The sequence below is a fragment of the Microcebus murinus genome, chromosome 6, assembly GCF_040939455.1.
Source record: "Microcebus murinus isolate Inina chromosome 6, M.murinus_Inina_mat1.0, whole genome shotgun sequence".
NCBI classification, from domain to species: domain Eukaryota; kingdom Metazoa; phylum Chordata; class Mammalia; order Primates; family Cheirogaleidae; genus Microcebus; species Microcebus murinus.
The window spans coordinates 27,003,619-27,024,023 of NC_134109.1; the positions used below are offsets into that span (position 1 = coordinate 27,003,619).

Genomic DNA, 20,405 nt, shown 5'->3' on the forward strand with positions numbered 1-20,405 from the left:
GCCTGCAGCCCCGCCCCGCCTCGGGCCCTGAAACCCAGTCGCAGACAAGCTTCGGTCCCAGAAGGGAGCCGCTTCTGAGAAGGAAGCTGCATCTTCGGCTACTGCCCCGCCACGAGAGGACCTGGGGTCGTGCTGGGCGCCGACGGCCCCTCTGAGCGCCCCCACGCCGCCCCGCACGGCCGGTCGCGCCCCGTCAGTGCCACAGCCACAGCCGTACCTGCGGGCTCCTGGCTCCCTTGGGCTTCCAGAAGATGCTCGAGCCACCGGCCGGAGCCTCGGGGCAGCAGTGAGGGGGGCATCCAACCCCCCACTCAGCTCTTCTCCTCCTGTGCCAGGGGCTTCCCCGGGGGACGAGCATGGTGGTTTTCCCTTGGAGCCCCCTGGCCCGGGACGTCTGAGAAGATGCTTGCCATGAGGCTGTTCACTTGCTTCCTGCAGCTCCTGGCCGGGCTGGCGCTGCCTGCTGTGCCCCCCCAGGTAAGAACTCCCCCCACCCCCAGCCTGGCTCCCCGGGCTTCCCATCCCAGCAGTGGAATCGGGGGCTCTGAAGTCACAGACCCACTCTAGGGAGCAGCGACTCCCAGGATGTCCGCAGGCTTCCTAGGGGCCAGGCTGGACCCGCGTTGTCTGGGAAGAGACCTCGGGCTGGGCTGTCCGCAGGTCCTGGGGGCTGTCTTGGTGGGGGCAGGGAAGCCACAGGGAAGGAGGGAGGTTTCCTGTCTGGCCCCTGGAGCCTAGTGGCTTTGCTAAAAGCATCTGTCCACTAATCCCGGGCAGGTCCCTGGCCTTGTGGTCAGGGTTGAGGCCCCATGACCAGCCAGGCGTCCCCAGGACCTCTGACCTGGCCTGGTGGGGGGAGCCCGCTGAGGAGGTTAGTGGAAGGGAGGCTGGGCCCTGCCCCCATTGAAGCTCAGGGCTGAGCTGGGGGCTCCTGGGTGGGCTGGGGGTGAGACAAGGGGTCCCACTGTGACCTCTCTCCGGGGTAGGTGGCTGGAGGTCCTGAGTGCAGGGCCTGGGGAAGTGAGCAGGGCCCTTTTCCCAGGAGCTGGGTGAGTCTGGCTGGGAGCCAGCTTGGGCAGCAAAATCTTGACAAAGCCAATGAACTCCCTTCCCACTGCACTGCCCTGCTGCCCTGGAGTCCCCAACTCCAGCCCAGCAGTGGGTGGGCTGGGCAGTCCCTGGAGACCAAGCAGGCCAGCCACCCGCCTGCCTGCTGCAGGGCAGGCCAGAGGTGTAACGTTACCGGCAGCACCAGCTCATGGCGCCACCGGCTCCAGCCCCTCAGCTCCCACCAGCTGATCACCTCCCCCTGGGCTCTGGCACCCAGCCAAGGCGGGCTGTGCAGGGCCCGGCAGGGCTGGCCTGGGGGCTGGGTAGAAGGGAGACCCGCAGGATTGCAAGATCTTTGGGACACAGCCTGCAAAAGGTCTCTAAAAGCTTCCAGCCTCCCACCCTTTTCTGAATGAGGAAACTGAGGCTAGAGAAGGGTGAGACCTAGCCAGGGTCCAGTGGGCTTTTAGATGCTCCTGGAAGGAGGCTGCTCTGTGACAGGGTAGAATGTGTGCCACAAGTGAGAAGGAGCTCAGGGGGCCTCTACCCTCTTGCCATCACACCTGGCCCCCGAGCGCAGAGCCCCAAGGTGCCCCCCTCATCTCTGCCCCTTTCTGTCCACAGCAATGGGCCCTGTCTGCTGGGAACGGCTCGTCAGAGGCAGAAGGTAAGCCGGCCAGGCTGGGGGTACACATGCTCACTCCTGTCTTCTTTCTTCCCAGGCCTCCACAGGGGATGGGGAGGGGTTGATATGAAGTGTGGGTTCAGGCTGATAAAAGTTGGGGAGAGTCTACAAGCTAGACATCCTGGCTGATGAAGTTGACAGAGCCTGAGAGATCTCCCACTGTGACCCAGAGGCTGAGAGAAGTGTATTCCTGGCCAGGGTCTCCTAGCACGCGGAGAGCAGGACTGGGGCCAGTATACTCAGGGTTTGTCCAGCTGAATCAGAGCCTTTTCTGAGAGTGATGTAAGGGTGCAGATAATAGGGTCTCGGAGGACAGGGTGGGCAGTGAGTGCTGGGACCCAGAGTGGGGGTTTAGGAGCTGGACGTAGTGGGCAGGCAGTGAAGAGGATCAGGGAGGGGCAAGGGGCCCTCCCCAGCAGCCCGGCCCCATGGAGCTGCAGGGATCTGACCAGGCCTTTCCATTGATTACAAACAGACAGACCATGAGTCGCGCCCTCCCTGGTCCCTCCACTCCCGCCCTGGGTAACATCAAGAGGGAATCTTCAAAGGGCAATGAGACATTTGCCAAAGAGACATACGTGCTGAAGGCAGGAGGCCAGTGCCAGGCCCCCTACCTCGCTCCTCCCTCCCTGCCTCTCCCAGACGTGCAGAGTGGCCACACACCACCGCTGAGGGTTCCCACCACGCCGTGGGAGAGGGAGCCTGTGGGGACGTGCACTTGCACACGCGTGATAGCTGTCTGGAAACACCCTCTGCTGGCCTGCCTGCCCGCCCACCCGCCTGCCTGCCTGGCACCCGGCCCTTCCCGGGCCTGGCCATGCGCTGATGCCTGTGGCCCAGGCCCCTTGGCCACTGATCAGGTGGGGGAGGTAGCTGCCCTGACTTCATTGCCACCCCCCTTGCTGTGCCCTCTGGAACTGGCACAATATGATGCTCTCTGGGATTTGGGAAGGGACCCATCCCCCACCACACCATGCCCTTTTTGATGCTTTTCATGTAGCTCAGGCAACAGCTACCAAAGAGGTCTGAACCTCAGTCTCCACATCTGTAAAATGAGAGCATTAAACTATGTGATATCTAAGGGTTCTTTCTTTCCTAAGGGATCTTTCTTTGATTTCATGGAGGAGACCGGGGTGTATGTATTTTCCAGGGTCCGGGTGAAGAGGCTTGCAGGTGTGGATGACAGCTCACCTGTCATCCTATCAGTCAGGGAGCCTGTGTTGTGCCAGTGGAAGTACAGTGCAGTTTGGACCCCAGTTCTGAAAATCTGAAAATGCCACCCACTCCTACTAACACCAGAGCATGGCCAGCTGTGGACACTGACTTTTACTATTACTGTTCATGGCTGGGCATTCTCTACAGTTCCATCCTGACCACTGGCCCTGAACTAGGAAGCATTAGGATTCACATTTTATGGATGCAGACCCTGAGGCCCAGAGAGGCCCCAGGGATCGCTTAAAGCCTCAGAAACACCTCGGTTATCTGGCAGAACCGGAGTGCTCCCAACAGCTCAGTGGCGGAACAGGCATGAGCAGGGTGTCCCTTGTGGCAGGCTGGCTGTGTGCCCTGCCAGTGACCATGGAAAGGACACCTGCTGGGCTCGGGCTGGTGGCCAGCGGCTCTGCCCAGCTCTGTAGCCCCTCCCCAGCGGCCTCTGCAAAAGCTTGCTCTCCGCATTAAACAGTTCCTTTCTTGGGTCTCCCCTGTCCCGGGCGGCAGCTGGGAGATAGGTAGCCAGGTGGAGGCTCACCCACAGGGCTGGCCCCAGAAGCAGCCCCTGGGGGACCACGCAGCCCTGGCCTGGCGCCTGACTAGGCCTCAGCCTCCCGTTCCTCCCGCCCCACTCCCACCCCCACCCGGAGCAGGTCTGGGGCCAGCGGAAGTGCTCTCAGGAGCAGATGAGCGGAGCTCTTTCCTGAGGGGCTCAGCCACATCTGGGAGTGGTCACTGTGCTCCCTCAGCCCGGCCCCTCACCCCGCCCCCTTTGTTTCTCCCTCACACCCAGCCTGGGGCCTCCAGGGACCCATTGCCCTCTTTCCTGGTGGCTGACAGGTAAACCAAGCCCTGGCCCACCTCCTTCTGAGCCCTTTCCCAACACAGTTTGGCCAAGGGGCCAGGAAAGTGGCAGATTTTAGGGTTTCAGGGCCCTGGAGTCTGCGTGGTGGGATGTGGGGCTTCAGCCAGCTCTGCTAGAGCCGGCCATGGCCCCGACAGCCCAGCTGGGTGGGAGTCTGTCTGGGGAACCATGGGGGCTGGGGTTCTCCTTCTCTGCTGCTGTCCCCTCCCTGATGGCTGGTCCCAGGGCAGGAGCCTGCGCCTTGTGTGGTGCTTTAGCAGCTGGCTATTCCTCTGCTGTTATTTATGTTTCCAAGGTGGAGATGAAACATTCAGAGTCACGTAGTGCTCGTGAAGATTTTAGACTAAACACACAGCTCAACGAGTTGGCTATAGGGCGGTGCTCTCTGACCCCTTGTTGCGCTTCCCCTGGGCTTCGGGGCCGTTCGTGAGGACAGAGGCCTTGTTTCCCACTTGGGTCCAGGGGGAGCATCCAGTGGCCTGGAGAGGTAGAGCCAGGGGCGGCCTCTGGATCCCCTCCCAGCCCCATTGCCCCGAGCAGAGCAGGCAGGAGCAGCAGACGCCCAGATAAGCACAGTTTATTGCCTCTGCACTGCCTCCACCAGCTCCACGTGGACACACTGCCTCTTGGGTATTTTCCACCAGCTCGCAGCCTTTCCCGAGGGCCTCTGCTGCGACTGAAGTTTATTTTTCTTCTGAGATTACCCTGAGGCTCATGTCCTCATAGGCTCAGTGGAATGGACTTCGGCCCCTTCTGCCTCTGAGGCAGGGCCATGGAAGGAAGTGAGGGGTTGCAGGGAGAGGCCATCGCTCATGGCAAAGGCTACAGGGCCCCCCACAACCTGGCTCCCCGTCCTCCCCCTCCAGCTGAGATGATGTGGAGCCAGATGCGGAGCAGGATGACCTGGGCCCTGGGATGTTTTTCTGCACATGGCCCCAGATCCGGCTGGGCCCGGCTGGCTTGCGTGCGCTGAATCACAGACAGTCGTCAGCATAGGAGAAACCTCAGCAACCATCTATTCCTGGCCTTCTGTCTCTTCAGCAGAGGAAACTGATATTCCCAGGAAGGTTAAGTGACCGCCCCAAGGTCATACAGCCTGGGTAGGGCCAGGACTCGAGGCCAGGACTCCCAGCCCAGGCCACTCCGTGTGAGCCTCTATTTGGGGCGTGGCCTCCCAGGCCTGCACCTGAAGGAGCAGCATCTTTTGGGAGATTCCAGATCAGCACCCAAAAGATCCCATTCACAACCACTGGGACATCCTGGGGGTCAGGGATGTCCCTGATAATCCTCAGTCATCTAATCAATCGGGAATGATGTGGCCTGTGTTTACGGGGCCTCTGCCCATCCTCCTAGAGCCTCAGTTTGGTTGTAAAGCAGATAAGAGTCCCCAGTGACCGAGATAAGGCAGGCCCTTGGGGCCAAGCTGTGCTCCAGGGAGGACATGGGGAGGACATCTGTGCTTGGTGGAATAGCTGGCGAGGTGGGGAGGCGGCTGTGTGGATGGGGGTGAGCTTTATTTGGAGAGAAATGAAGAGAGGAAAGAACATCAGCCACGTGGACCACCAAGTGCTGGAGCCCAGAGCCGGGAGTTGCCGCCGGGCTGCCGCGCTGGCTCCGTGCGAGGGCTGGTGAGACGAAGGGGCGAGGAGAGCTGGCACACATGGCTGGATGTGGTCTTGGCCACCAGGCAGAGGAGCTGGCACAGAGTGGGGCAGGGAATTAGGGGGCTGTGGAGGGTGTTGGAGCAGAGGACTAAGGGAAGGCGACCCTCCCTGCAGGACTCCAGAACCAACTGTTTTCTGCAAGCTCCCCAGGACAGAAGCAGCACTGGGTCAGGCCTGAGAAAGCTCCAGAGGGCCTGGGGAGCTGCCGGGGCACCCTTCTCCGAGCGCCAGAGAACCAAGGCAGAGGCAGGTGCCTGAGCTGAGAATAGAACAGAGAGCTTGGGACACTGAGAGATTCTATCCCATGGGGATGTCTGTCCAGCAGATGGGCTAAGGGAACAGCAGGGATCCTAGAAGGGCCACATCAGGGGCTCAGAGCAGAGGGAGCCCCCTAGGGTTGGGGGCTTTTTGGGGGAGGGGTGTGGGCTGAGCCTGGAAGACCCAGGGGGCCTGGGGAGCCAGGTCTGGGGCTTCAAAGAGCAGGTCTCTGCTGGCCTGACCCAGCCTTCTTGCCTCCTGGCAGTGGTGCCCTTCCAGGAAGTGTGGGGCCGCAGCTACTGCCGGGCGCTGGAGAGGCTGGTGGACATCGTGTCCGAGTACCCCAGCGAGGTGGAGCACATGTTCAGCCCGTCCTGCGTCTCCCTGCTGCGCTGCACCGGCTGCTGTGGCGATGAGAACCTGCACTGTGTGCCAGTGGAGACGGTCAACGTCACCATGCAGGTAGGGAGGCTCTCATCCTCGTGTTCCTGCCTGCCCCATGGCCCTGCCCACTAGCAGGGACCCAGAGAGGCAGGAGGCAGGCCAAGGTGCCGGAACTGGAACCAGACTCCGGCACCCAGCACAGGTCCTCCTCCTGCCATCATGGCTCTGAGCTCACAGCCCTCCACCCCACCTGCTTTCTTAGCCTCTCACTGAGCCCCATCCCAAGACTCAGGACATCCAGGTGAGGTTGGAAAAGAAATCTGCTCGTATTAAAGAAGTCCTGGCCAGGTGCAGTGGCTCACCCCTGTAATCCTAGCACTCTGGGAGGCTGAGGCAGGAGGATTGCTTAAGGTCAAGACTTGAAGACCAGCCTGAGCAAGATCAAGACCCCCCTCCCCGTCTGTACAAAAAATAGAAAAATTAGCCGGGCATGGTGGTGCATGCCTGTAGTCCCAGCTCCTCGGGAGGCTGAGGCAGGAAGATCACCTGAGCCCAGGAGTTTGAGGTTGCTGTGAGCTATGATGACACCAAGCTAGATACTCTAGCCTGGGTGACAGAGCAAGACCCTATCTCAAAAAAAAAAAAAAAGAAAAAGAAAGCAAGAAAGAAAAAGTCCTTGTTTATACCAGCAGTATTTGATGCCTTCTCAAGCAAGCTCTGAGCTTTGTTTGCATATGCTAACGCATGGGCACACGCATGTGCACACAGGGTTTATTGAGCACGTACTGAGTAATACCAAGCACTGTCCTAGGCTTGCCACAGATGTTAACTCATTCAATCCTTCGATGTAGGTGTCATTCCCATTTCACAGATGAGGAACTTGAGGTTCAGAGATGTTATTTCACTTGTTCAGCAGGTGGAAGAATTGAGATTTGAACACACATCTCTCTGCCTCCAGAACATGGGCCCCCTTCCTATGCTATTGCTGCCCCCTGGGTAGGGAGGGACAGGGGCCTCCCTCCAGTCCACATGCAGGTGGGAGAGCTGCTTGCCCCAGGCCCAAAGCAGAATGAGGGCCTGTCTTCCAAAGGCTGGTAGGAAGCAGAGAGTCTGGTTCTCCATGCAAAGAGAGAGTGGATTGGGGGCTCAAAACTCATGGGCCACCCCCAATCCAGGCATCAACCTTTTTATTCCCTTAGCTCCTGAAGATCCGCTCTGGGGACAAGCCTTCCTATGTGGAGCTAACGTTCTCGCAGCACGTGCAGTGCGAGTGCCGGTAGGTCCTCCCGGGGTGGGGGTAAGCAGGGACAGGCCCCCATGCACTTGGCAGCCTCAGCAAAGATGGGTCCCAGGGCGGGGGTGAAGGCTGCCCATCCCTGCCACAGGCTGCACTGTCTTCCAGGGAGACCAGGGAAGGCAGGCACCAGGGGCAGCTGACATTCATTTTGTATCCCTACCAGCCCGTTTTGCCTGGTAAGCTGTCCCAGCAGCTGGAGTACAGCTGTTGAGATGCCACAGGGGAAGAGAAAGCCTGGGTGCTCCCCAGACTTGCAAGGGCTCAGTGTACATAGTACCCCTTCTCCAAGACAGGAGGCAGCTGCCACAGACAGGGGGCCCCTGGAAGAGGTGCCTAGAGGCACAGACATTGCAAGTCTGAACTTAGTTCTGGGCAGGCTGAGTGATGGGCTGAGAAGCAGAAGGAAGGAAAGCCCTGGTAGGAGGAAAGAGGCAGAAGAAGGGAGGGAGGCATGTGTTTTCCTTAAAGTGGCTGCACGCCCGTGTCCCCTCCCTCCCCCAACCCACGGAGCCTCTGACCAGGTCTTGCTGCCTGTGCCCGGGGCACTTGGAACATTCCTTACCAAGAACAGCAGGCCTGGCACTGCCAGTCAGTCTTAGGAAAGAGAAACAGGCCAAGATGCTGCTCCTGGTACCGCCGGGCCATGGATGGAGGCACCAGACCAGAGGTCCTGAGCCCTAGCTGGGGCTGGGCAGGGGGAGGACTGCCACTTACTGTGCACCTACTCTGTGCCTAGCCCCACAGTAGGCACCTGAATGTGTTTTCTCATTTTTTCACATACATTTATTGAGCACCTAATGTATGCCAGACACTACCCCAGATGCTTGGGATACAGTGGTGAGCAAGATAGACCAGGTCCCTACTCTTATAGCAACCCTAGCGGGTAGGTGCTACTGTCATCCCCGTGGTATAGATGAGGACACCAAGCCTCGATACAGTTTCGGGGTTTGCCACAGCTAGTGCGTGTTGGAGGCTGTGTGGTCTGGCCTGTCTAACTCCTAAGTCTGCCCTTCACCAGGCTACCTCTCGTGGCCATGACCTTGCTCCTTCATAGCCCTTGGGCTTGGCCCTGCCTTGTGTGCAGGGCTATGGTTGTCCCTTTTGGACCTGAGCCCAGACTCTAGGATGTCTCCATGTGCTGGTGTTGGGGCCCTGCCTCAACCTGTCCCTCCCAGCCAGAGCTTAGCCACGTAACGATAGCTCAGTAATGAGCCCTGTGGACACAGTGCTGGACAGGGACCCAAAGTCACCTTCTACGTCACCTTTGCTGAGATAGCCATTCTTCTGGGGCAGGCAGATGAGGAGACAGGTCCCAACGGTGTGTCTGACTTGCCCAGTATGGAGAGGTATGACCAGACAGCCCCAAGAGCCCTGGTACTCCGCCCTGGCTCCCAAGCCGGGAGCCAGCCTAGGGCAGCATTCCCCAGCCCCAAAGCTGACCATAACCAGGCTGCCCCCAGCCTCCACCCCCTGCTACCAGGAAGACTGAGGCCCTGTCCCCTCCAACAGGCTGGGCAACAGGGATACCTTTCTTGTCACTTCTGGGCCAACAGCCACAGCCCTGGGAGGCTGAGCCTGGACATGCCTGGTGACTGTGGGGCTCGTGCTCCCCTATCCTCTCTGCTGTTCCAAGATGGGGTGGGGGTGTGCCCTGACAGGCAGCCAGTCCGTGGCCTTCCCATCATTTACTGTCTTTGAGGAAACTCCCAGAATGCACCCTGGACGGGAGGGAAATGGACAGAGAAAGTGAAGCAACAGAGAGCAGACTGAAAAGACCCCGCATTTGATGCCAAGAGGCTGAAGAGTGCAGAAGGGTGTGGCGAGGGGCCCCAGGAGGGAATTTGTGGGGTCACTGGAGCCTAGAGTCGGAGCCCAGCCCAGAGGCCTCTGGCTGCCCTCCCTGCCAGCTCCATGCTACCCCCTAGTGGCCTCAGTGCCAACTGCAGGACCAGGACTCCCACGTCTAAAGGGAGGTGTTGAGGTGGCAGGGAGCCCCCACTTACTGCTTTCCTGACTCTCCTGTGTCCCTCTCTCTCTCCCCCCATTTCCACAGACCTCTGCGGGAGAAGATGAAGCCAGAAAGGTAAGTGGCCCGGCTGGGGCTTGGGGCTGTGCTCGGACCTGCCAGCCCCTGTCCTAGCATGGGGGCCCCCAGCCACCTTGTCCTGACGCTTTTGGCTTATTGCAGGAGGAGACCCAAGGGCAGGGGGAAGAGGAAGAGAGAGAAGCAGAGACCCACAGACTGCCACCTGTGAGTGTGCGGGGGGGCCCAGGGATGGAGAGGAGGCTGGGCCCAGGGGAGCCCCGCCCTGCCGGCAGGGCTTAGTGACCGGGAAGGGCAAGGCAAGGCTCAGGGCAGTCTTGAGGGCCAGAACAGGGAGCTGCACCTCCCTGAGACTCTAGGCCCAGGAAGCATCAGGGGACTTTGGTTCTTGTCCTAGTGTAGGCCTAAATCTCTGTGTGGCCTTGGACAATTCATTTCGCCTTTCTGGGCCTAGTTTTTCTCTGTATAGAATGAGGGGACAGGGGGCCCGCCAAGCATTTGGCCAATCTACAAACATTTACCAAGCACTTCCGGCGTGCCAAGTACGTCAGTGGACTGACCAGATTCCTGCGCTTCTAGTGCTTGCATTCTCGCGATGAAAAATCTGACTGCTGCAAGGTTATCTAGGGCTACTTCCTAGTGGCCCTGGGGAAGGTGCATCCTCCCCACCACTGGCCACCAGTCCAGCATTTCTGCCTTGGGGTCCCCTTGCCTCCTCTTCCCTCCTTGAGGTCACCTGCCCATCTTGGCTTCATACCTGAGGGCAGCAGGCCGGAGCCCCAGGCCTGAGGTGGCTGGGGGAGAAGGGCCAGAGACAGGAACCCCAGATCTGTGAGTGAATAGCAAGACTAGAACCTCTCCCATGTGCAGTACCTCAGCTGCACTGTGGTTCTCCTTCAGGGCCTGTCCCCTTCCAGCTCCCAGACTGCAGGAAGTCACTTCATGCCATGGGAGTGGAGCTGACCCCCACTCCATGAGCCCTACTCCATGATGATGGGGATTCTGGGTCTGTCTCCCGGAGGCTTATGGCCCTCATTTGTGTCCTGGGTCCACACAGTGATTTGGGGAGGGAGCTGGCAGTGAAGTCAATTCAGGGCCATCACACCAGCCAGGCAGCCCGCAATAGAAAGTGTCCCATCATGTCATGTTCCAAGACAGCAGTCTTCAAACATTTCATTCAGGAATCTCCTGAAGGAATTTCAAAAGCTTATGTGCTCCCTTGCACACATGTGACATTGGACTTTATCATCATAATTATAAACAGTTGCAAAGGATGTATTTTCTTGTATACTATAAATATTAATTTTTTTTTTTTTGAGACATAGTCTCACTCTGTAGCCCGGGCTAGAGTGCCGTGGTGTCAGCCTAGCTCACAGCAACCTCAAACTCTTGGGCTCAAGTGATCCTTCTGCCTCAGCCTTCCAAGTAGCTGGGACTACAGGCATGTGCCATCATGCCTGGCTAATTTTTTTTTCTATATTTTAGTTGTCCAGCTAATTTCTTTCTATTTTTAGTAGAGACAGGGTCTTGCTCTTGCTCAGGCTGGTCTCGAACTCCTGAGCTCAAATGATCCTCCTGCCTCGGCCTCCCAGAGTGCAAAGATTACAGGCGTGAGCTACCTCGCCCGGCCTATAAATATTAACATATTAATATAAAGATATTATATAACTCACTGTTCAGATTTGTCCTATGGAATTGCCATCCTAATTTAACACTCACCATCACCCACTTTTCAAAAAATGAACAAGCATAAAAAAAATACATGAACACCCCTTTAACAGTTACATATTTACATTGTTTCTTTTTTTCTGGCAATTCCATTTCACTTCTCCCACAGAATTCTAACCTAATGGAATATTATTTTTAATGTTCAAAAGTCTTTTATTTATCACCTTGTCATATTTATCTGCCACAAAAATAGTGAGTTTGAATTATTTTAAATTTCCTGTGAGCATAAAACTACATTTTCTCCTGGAATAAATTATCAAAATAATTATCAGTACCATTTGGTCAAAACAGCACAAATACATCATATTTTAATAAATGTTAAGCATAAAAGTACAATCCATATTCTTGGGAATGTAGCTCACTGAGATGAATGTGGCTACCTCATTTCAATTAGTTAATGAGTCCATTAATGAATGTCATTTCCTGCCAGACTGAGGCAGGATCCGGCATTAATTCCATTCCCATTTATCATGTTTTATAGATGAAGAGGTTGAGAAACTGTGCTCACACGAACAGGTACATGGGACCCATGCCACTCAATTACTTGAACTCCTTCCAAGTTATTTGCCAAAAATCTCAAGGTGATCTGCTAACAAAAATTACTTCTAACGACACATCGGTTGACAATTTTGTTAAGTTGTTCTTCGATTTTGTTGAAAGCCTTCAAAACCACCCGACTAGCTGAAGTCTTGCTTCCCCAGTCCTCAGCCAAATTTCCTTTCTCAACACCTACACCAATATCTCAAATTGTTCTTTTGTTTCCCAGCCCCAGTATACTTTTACCTTGCAGCAAAGCATCCGAACAGGATTTCAAATGGGTCCCCTGCTTTCTGAAGGGAGAATGACAATTGTGGACAGGGAAGCAGACCTCAGGCGCTTTCTCATGAAAACAATGTTAAGCAGAGTAGACAGGTGGAGGCCGAAAATTGATTTCTTTAAAGCCATCATCAATACTCAGTTCCTTTGTTGGAAGACTGCTGTCTTGGGGTAACCAGAGGCATCATTGCATGAAGCCAGGCTGAGTTCAGAGGTGACTCTGTGGCTGACTAGCTGTGTGATCTTGGGCAAGTTTCTTAACCTCTCTGGGCCTCAGTTTCCTCACCTGGGAAAGGAAAATAACAGTGCCTTCCTCACGGGTGTTGTGAAGGGTAGACGAGGCAGCGCTGGGCACAGGGCTGGGCGCCTGGGTAAGTGCGTGGTGAAGGGTAGCTCCAGCTTCTCGCTGCCTTGCTGCACACAGGGAGCAAGAGTGCTGCATCCGCCCCGTGCCCCCTGGCCAAGCTTCCCCTCTGGGCCTGCCCCCCCCCCGTGGGCGGGGACCCCGACTTCCACAGTGTGCTGATACCTGCCCCCCATCTGTGTTTGGTGTCTGGCAGGTGCGGAGATGCCGTTCCCCGGAGGTAACCAGCCCCTCGGAGGAAAGAGACCCCACACCCGGCTCCTGTATTTATTACCGTCACACTCTCAGTTACCTCCCTGCTGGAACCTGCCCTCTATTTATTAGCCAACTGTGCCCCTGCTGAATGACTCGCTCCCTCCAAGACGAGGGGCACGAACGGACAGGACCCTCAGGAATTCAGTGCCTTAACGTGAGAGAAGGAAAGAAGCCAGCCGCAGACCCACGGGAGCCTCCGCTTGGGAAGAAGCAAGACATGTGGCCTTGTGAGGGGCAAGCCAGCCCCCAGAGGCGCTGGGGGTCCCCGGGGGACTAAAGAAAAGAAAAGAAAGGGGCCCCACCACCTGTTCCTGGGCCTCGGGCACTGCACAGACGAGCAGCCCTTGCTTTGGAGCTCCTGGCCAAGGAAGGGGGGCAGGAGCCTGCTGTCGCCGCCTTGGCCCTGGGTGGGACGGCAGGCAGCCGGCTGAGGGGACCCAGCCACTTCCTCCTCTTTCTGGCAGCAGCCCTTCACCCTGGAGATCAGAACGTTCAGCTCTGGAGAACAGCGGTTGCCTGAGGGTTTTTGCCACTCCTTGTCCCCTGTGGCCTCTCCTCATATTCTGCCACCTGCTTGTGCTGGGACATTGTTCTTTCCAGCTGAGGCACTACCATCCCACCCCCTCTCAGGGACACACGCAGAGTGGGCCCAAAGGGACAAGGAGCAGCCCAGTCAGTGGGGATGAGGTCACCGGGGGAGGAGCCTGTGTGTCCCAGTGGAAGGCTGTGGCAAGAGGAGCAGGTTCCCCGAGGGCCCCTGCGCCCCACAAGCTGCCCCTGAGGGGCCGTCTGACTGCCCAGCCAGATCCTCTCGAATAAAGTATTCTAGTCTGGAAAGCACCGTGCCTTCTCCGAGGCTCAGTCTCCCCATCTTTCTAAACCTGTTCAATCCGCTGGATTGTGATGGAGTGAAAAAAAAAAAAACCTGTTCAGGTTGTAAGAGAGCGTGTCACAGGTCATGCCAACATGTTGCTTTCTTCCTCTTCCTTTTGACAGCTGAAGAAACTGAGGCCCAAGGCGAAATGACTGTCGGAGAGTCAGAAGAGCCCTGAACTAGGCAGAGGCCTGGGCTTTGTCTCTAACTCACCAAGTGGCACTGGGGCTCCCTCTGCCTTAGTTTCCATCTCTAACTTGAGAGGCTTAGCCAACTTGAGGGGCTGACTTGTTCTAGCAGGGCCCCAGGTTCTAGTCTCAGGGGCCCTGGATGGTCTTGGGAGACTTCCGGTACAGGCTACTTTAAGGCTGACCTAGGGGTGGCTCAGCCTGTTCCTACTCCTTGGAATGAGTCACTACCAAGATGTAGTCATGGTCCGAAAGTCAGGGAGCGGCCTGTCGCCAGCTACCTCTGAACACAATCAGATTCAAGAGCACAGTCCCTTTCCCCTCCCCCAGTGTACCCCACACCCGGCCCAGTGCCTGGACCTCTGGACCCTGAGTGACCACAGCTCCCAGACTGCTGGGGCCCTCAGGGCAGATGGCCTGGCCTGGTTGGGATGCTGTATCTCCTGCCCACTGGCACTGCCGGCTGCCGGCTGCGGGAGCTGCAGACGCTGCCCGATTTCTCCTGCCTTTCACCTGCCGACTTCCTCTGCCTTGCCCCTAATGCTTCTTCCTGAAAAATCTTTCTTTCTTTCTTTCTTTCTTTCTTTCTTTCTTTCTTTCTTTCTTTCTTTCTTTCTTTCTTTCTTTCTTTCTTTCTTTCTTTCTTTCTTTCTTTCTTTCTTTCTTTCTTTCTTTCTTTCTTTCTTTCTTTCTTTCTTTCTTTCTTTCTTTCTTTCTTTCTTTCTTTCTTTCTTTCTTTCTTTCTTTCTTTCTTTCTTTCTTTCTTTCTTTCTTTCTTTCTTTCTTTCTTTCTTTCTTTCTTTCTTTCTTTCTTTCTTTCTTTCTTTTCTTTCTTTCTTTCTTTCTTTCTTTCTTTCTTTCTTTTCTTTCTTTCGCGGGAGCTGCAGACGCTGCCCGATTTCTCCTGCCTTTCACCTGCCGACTTCCTCTGCCTTGCCCCTAATGCTTCTTCCTGAAAAATCTTTCTTTCTTTCTTTCTTTCTTTCTTTCTTTCTTTCTTTCTTTCTTTCTTTCTTTCTTTCTTTCTTTCTTTTTTCTTTCTTTCTTTCTTTCTTTCTTTCTTTCTTTCTTTCTTTCTTTCTTTCTTTCTTTCTTTCTTTCTTTTTTTTTTTTGAGACAGAGTCTCACTCTGTACCCCAGGCTAGAGTGAGTGCCGTGGTGTCAGCCTAGCTCACAGCAACCTCAAACTCCTTGGCTCAAGCATTCCTACCGCCTCAGCCTCCTGAGTAGCTGGGACTACAGGCATGCACCACCATGCCCGGCTAGTTTTTTCTATATATTTTTAGTTGGTCAATTAATTTCTTTCTATGTTTAGTAGAGATGGAGTCTCACTCTTGCTCAGAGCTGGTTTCGAACTCCTGACCTTGAGAGATCCGCCCGCCTCGGCCTCCCAGAGTGCTAGGATTACAGGCGTGAGCCACCGTGCCTGGTCTTCTTTCTTTCTTTTTTTAAACTCCAACCTCTTATCATCGGGCTCCCATCTGCTTCTGCCCCGCAAGGTGCGGGTGTGTCTGGTACAATGTACGTGTTGAGGGAAGGGGAGTTCTGCTTTCTCTCCTTGGCCCCACTTCCTCATTTGAGTCCACTCAGGAGAAACCCACAGGGACCCAGGTGACAGGGCCCCCTCGGGAACACAAGGTTGGTCCAGCGAGCGGGGTGGCCCTGCGAAGGCAGCTGCCCTTGGCGCTCTGTTCACTGAGGCCCGTGTCCCCTGGAGGACACCCTGGACAGAACGTGCGTCTGGCTAGCGATCACAGCAGGGTGTGGGGCAGCCTGGGGGACACACTCTGCAGGAGAAACGCACTTTCTCCTCTTCTCCACCTCCGGCTGCAGCTGCTCCCAGCCCTTGCATTTGACCCACTGAGAGCTGAGAAGAGCACCCCACCCCTTGGCCAGGCCTACGGCTCAGCCCTGAGGACCCCAACCCAGCCCCTATAGCATCTCCATGAGGTCACCAGCAGGGAGGGCAGCCTCCCACCCAGACAGCGTCCCTGCAGAGAGCTAGCCAGGAACCAGAAGAGCTCCCGGAGGCCAGATGCAAAAAGCCACATCCATGGCCAGGGGCCTTGCAGCAGGAGCAAGTAGGAAGGGACTGGCTGGTCCATTCAGATCCTTTAGGTCCCAAAGGGGCTTTGCATTTGCTTGTCGTACGTGTGTGGAGCACAACCTCTGTCATCGACACTGTTCTGGGCACTAAGCATCCAGCTGGGACTAAACACACAAGCCTCCTGCTCTCATGGGTCTCACATGATCGTGTGCTAAGCAGCAGTCCCCAAACTTTTTGGCACCAGGGACAATTTTTCCATAGGGTGGGCGGGGGTGATGGAGCCTGACTCACCCGCTGCTCACCTCCTGCTGTGCATGTCCCCCGCCCCCCCACTCCCGGTTCCATTTCCTAAGTTTCGTGGAAGAGAATTTTTCCACAGATGGCGGGCGAGGCCAGAGGAGCTCTGCAGCCCAGTCCCCAACAGGCCGGGGACTGGGGCTTGGGGCCCGCGGTGTTAGAGGATATTGGGTGGGTCTTTTCTGCTGCTCGAATTGGTAACTGGACTCAGAGCTAAGGAAAATGGGGTCTTGAGTACCCCACATTCTAAAACAAAGAAGAAACAATTTGGGACTGGGCACAGTTGCCCCCAGGATTTATTGAGAGTTGGTTGAAATAATTCTGCTACGCCCAAACATCACTCAGCACCCCTTCCTCAGTCTCCGTAAATACAAGACCAGGGAGAGGGAAGGGAGGGAAAGGGAGGTGGGAGTCCAGGGTGCTGGCCCCTTCCCCTCTTCGCCCTATGCCATGTGCTGTCTGGGTGGAGAGGGGAGGGAAGCAAGGAATTGAAGCACAGAGGGACAGAGAGGGGACACTTTGGGGCATCCGGCAGGCATCCCCCACAGTTCAGGTAGACGTGATGGAAGGTGCATGTCTTTGAGCTGTGTCACCTATGTCCTCCCAAGAGGGAGGCCTGCAGGTGAGGAGACGCACAGGCTGTGAGCCATGGGGTGTGGGTTGGGGCAGTGGCTGAGTGGGAGTGGCAGATACAGAGCTAAAAGGACCTCCCGCATTGGGGAATGGCAATACAGGGTGCCCTGCGGTGAGCCCGCATCAGAGCTGGCCTCTGGATATGACATGCCAGCATGCATAGCCAGAGAAGAGAGGGCCACAGCTGGGGAGAAGAGAAAGAAGAGAAGGGGACTGGGAGAGGGAAGGACTAGGGGTGCAAGGGCAGACCACACCCCTTCCATCCCCTCCACTCCCCGGGAGGCCCTGCCTAGGGAAGGGAAAGTGCTAGTCTTGAACAGGATGGACCTTTAATAAATTAAAGTGACAGGAACATTAGAAGATCTACCCAAGTGCTGGTCCAGGACAGGAAAAGGAAAAGGAGAACCAACATAGTTCGTCTGGAAGCAATGATGGAAGGAAACAAAATTGGTTTCTTTGTATCCCACTGTTTACTCAATAAGCAAGTTATGTAACCATGTAGACAAATAAATAAATAAGAAAATGTCTTGTTGCCCAAATGTAATTCTGGCCTATTAGAGATAGTCTTGAATTCTCTTAAAGTTTCCACTTAAGAGGCAAGGTCTCTTTTCCCTCCCTTTGAATCTGAATTGGCCTGGGTCTAACTTGATCAATAGAATATAGCAGAAGGGACTCTAATGGTTCCAAGCCTTGCTTTCAGGAGAACTAGCAGCTTCTGCCCTGGTCTCTTGGAACCCTGAGCTGCCATGTAAGAAATCCAACTACCCCGAGGTCACACCATGCTGGAAGGAAGCTCAAGCTGGCCATCTTGAGATGTAGAAGGAAAGAGATGCTCGGCCAGCCCTGGCTGCTCCAGCCCCCAGCCACTACAGTCATCTCACCAGCAATTGTTTTGAGGCAGTTTATTGTGCAGCAGTAGGTAACCAGAACACAAAATCAGGAAGGTGAAGAGAGAATGTTGAGGGAAGGTACTCTAGAACAGAGAGTTGTGGAAGGCCTCTCTGTGGAGGTGACATTTACGGCAAAGCTTGTAGAACAAGAAGGAGTTGATCACGTGAAGATCAAGAATAAGAGCACTCCAGAGGACATAGCTGATAGAAAGGTCTAGAAGGAACCCCAGTGTGGCTTGAGCATGATGGGCAAGGGAGGACGGGATATGGGGTGTAATGTTAGAAGCAGGCAGGGGCCAGACCATGAATGGCTCGGCAAAGTCAGGGAATGAGTTTGAACTTTGTTATGCTGTGAGGGAGACCATTGCAGGGCACCGAGCAGGGGAATGGAGTGACATTGGATACCTTTTTGAACAATCGCTCTGCCCACTGTGTGGAAAATAGACTCTAGGAGGGCAAGACTAGGGGTACCAATACCACTTTGGATGCTGCAGCAAATCCAGGCAACCAGTTATGGTGGCTTAGTCTAGGAAGAAGTTCTGGAGATAGAAGTAGATAGTTTGGCATTAATTATGCACGTGGCTGGTTCCCTCATCACTTATTCATGGGCATTTTTTGAGTCTACTAGTTGTAGGTATTTTGCAGTAAATACATGTATGATGGGCAAACTATATTGGCATGCAGAAGTCTCAGTTTCCCCACCTACTAAAGAAAATTCTATTCTGTAAGAAATAAGGAGAATAGGCCAGGTACAGGGGTTCACACCTATAATCCTACCACTCTGGGAGGCCGAGGTGGGTGGATCGTTTGAGCTCAGAAGTTTGAGACCAGCCTGAGCAAGAGTGAGACCCCCATCTCTACTAAAAATAGAAAGAAATTAGCTGGACAACTAAAAATAGCTGGGCAACTAAAAAATATATACATATAAAAAATTAGCCAGGCATGGTGGCGCATGCCTGTAGTCTCAGCTACTCAGGAGGCTGAGTCAGAAGGATTGCTTGAGCCCAGGAATTTGAGGTTGCTGTGGGCTAGGCTGAAGCCACAGCACTCTAGCCCGGGCAACAGAGTGAGACTCTGTCTCAAAAATAAAAGAAGAAAGAAAGAAAGAAGGAGAATAAGGGATGAGGTCACAATGGTTGGTGGGGGCTAAGTCTATTTACCTAAGAACCAGGGGAGAGAAGGCAAGCCTGGAGAGAGAAATGAATTAAAGGCCTCAGGGCTGGGACTAAAGAAGGAGCTTGGGGTCTTGTTGCAGAGCCTGTGCTGACGTGAGAGATCTGGGGAGTGAAAGAAGGGCTCTGCCTCCCTGCTGTTGAAGGCCCTCATGTTCTTGGAGAGAGGCCCACCAGTGGGACACCAGGCAGAGACTGAACCCAGTGGAGTGCCTGGATTAGCTAGGGTTACACCGAGTTAAATAAGATATTGTCCCTGACCTTGAAAAGTTAGTCAGGGGAATCAGATGGACAGGTGATTGTAAAAGAAGGAAAGAAGGCCATGTAACTTAAGCAAACGCAGGTGAAATCTGAGATGACCTACACCTGGGGAATATCACAACAAGCTTTGCACAGTTGGTGGCACCTGAGTGCAGACTTGACGACTAGGCAAGATCTGGGTGTGGGGAGACGACAGGGGAAGCCATTCTAGGGGGAGGCCATCCATGAACAAAGACCCAGAGCTGGAAAACCCATAGCCGCTCAGGGATTCTCACGTGGAGCAGTTTGGCCGCTGCTTAAGGTAGGTGAGGCGGAAGGTGATGGTTCAGTGGGAAGGGAGGCTGGGCCTGGGTGCCATGCCAGGGGCAAGGGCTGTTCCAGGTGGCGGGAGGCGCTGAATTTTTTTAAACAGGAACGTGACATGATCTTGGAATTCGGGGCTGAGAGAAAATCTACACGTAATTCATTTCCACCTCCTCATTTTACAGATGAAGAAGGTGAGGCCCAGGCTTTGTCCAAGGCCATGAAAGTTAAGTGAGTTAGAATTTTGAAATTGACCAGCGAATGACTGAAGTGAACTGAATCCAGATCGGACTCCTTCCCGCGTCACTCCTCCTCGGCATGGAGAGCGAGGCCAGGAGGCAGGGAGGGAGGGAAGGGAACTCTGTCTGGCCCCAGCCTGAGAGGCCGGCCAGACCATCTGGGGCTGGGTTGGGGTGGCCAGCAGAGAGGGCCGCTGCAGACTCTGTGGAAATCAAGGCTCCGGGCAGGGCGGTGACAGGACAGGGCCTCCGTGTGGGAAGATGGTCATCTGTCAGCACCAGGGCCCAGCAGCTGTTTTCCTTGAGAAGCCTGACCCTTCCCTTTCCTGAGGGAAGCCCGGGACACTCCACCTCCCCGTGACCTTGGCTGTGACTGAGGCAGATGAGGCCCCACCTCAGAGGCTATGGGCCAAAAAGATGGTGCTTCTAGTCCCTGAGGGAACTTTGTTACCATGGGAACCACCATCAGGCCAGTCAGGCCGGGAGGAGGTCAAGGGCTTCCTCACAGAGTTGGGTCCACTGAGAGGGTGTCACCTCGGTGGCAAGAGAGGGAGCTGCCACCATAGTGACCTCTCACTGAGCCGCTCTGGAGAGTCAACTCATCTGCAAGGTCGCTGCACACCTGGTCCTCAGTGTGACTCCGAGTGGGAGAGACCCCACCGCCACCCCCGTACTCTAGCCTTCCCCTTCTCCTCTCTCCTCTAAGGCCCTGCCCCACCACCTAGCCTGGGCCACCCAGTAGTCGCCACGTGGGCAACCCCTAACGGGAGCTACAGCACTGGGTGTTTCCAGACATGGGCCACCTGCTGCCCCAGCGGGGGCCTGAGGTTTAGGCTGGAATGGTGATACTGTCCCTCCTTAGCTCTGTATCCTTTCCAA

At 55.3% G+C, this 20,405-nt stretch overlaps 1 protein-coding gene across 2 annotated transcripts; it reads left to right on the top strand.

The window, feature by feature from the left end:
* The first annotated feature begins 28 nt into the window (after positions 1-28).
* On the top strand, positions 29-13,462 carry PGF (placental growth factor). Of its 2 annotated transcripts, XM_012742114.2 has the most exons (7): positions 29-477; positions 1,675-1,717; positions 6,000-6,196; positions 7,318-7,394; positions 9,469-9,498; positions 9,604-9,666; positions 12,564-13,462. In XM_012742114.2, the coding sequence occupies exons 1-7, from the start codon at positions 403-405 to the stop codon at positions 12,589-12,591; spliced, it is 513 nt and encodes a 170-aa protein (XP_012597568.1). In that variant the 5' UTR covers positions 29-402; the 3' UTR covers positions 12,592-13,462. The 2 variants fall into 2 exon arrangements, with proteins under 2 accessions (XP_012597568.1, XP_012597577.1); XM_012742123.3 differs by lacking the exon at positions 9,604-9,666.
* Positions 13,463-20,405: the final 6,943 nt, after the last annotated feature.

Coding starts and splice junctions, on each gene's coding strand:
- PGF (XM_012742114.2), top strand. CDS start 403: ATGCTTGCCATGAGGCTGTTCACTTGCTTCCTGCAGCTCCTGGCCGGG. Junction 1,718..5,999: donor CGGCTCGTCAGAGGCAGAAG/GTAAGCCGGCCA, acceptor GCCTCCTGGCAG/TGGTGCCCTTCCAGGAAGTG. Junction 7,395..9,468: donor CACGTGCAGTGCGAGTGCCG/GTAGGTCCTCCC, acceptor CCATTTCCACAG/ACCTCTGCGGGAGAAGATGA.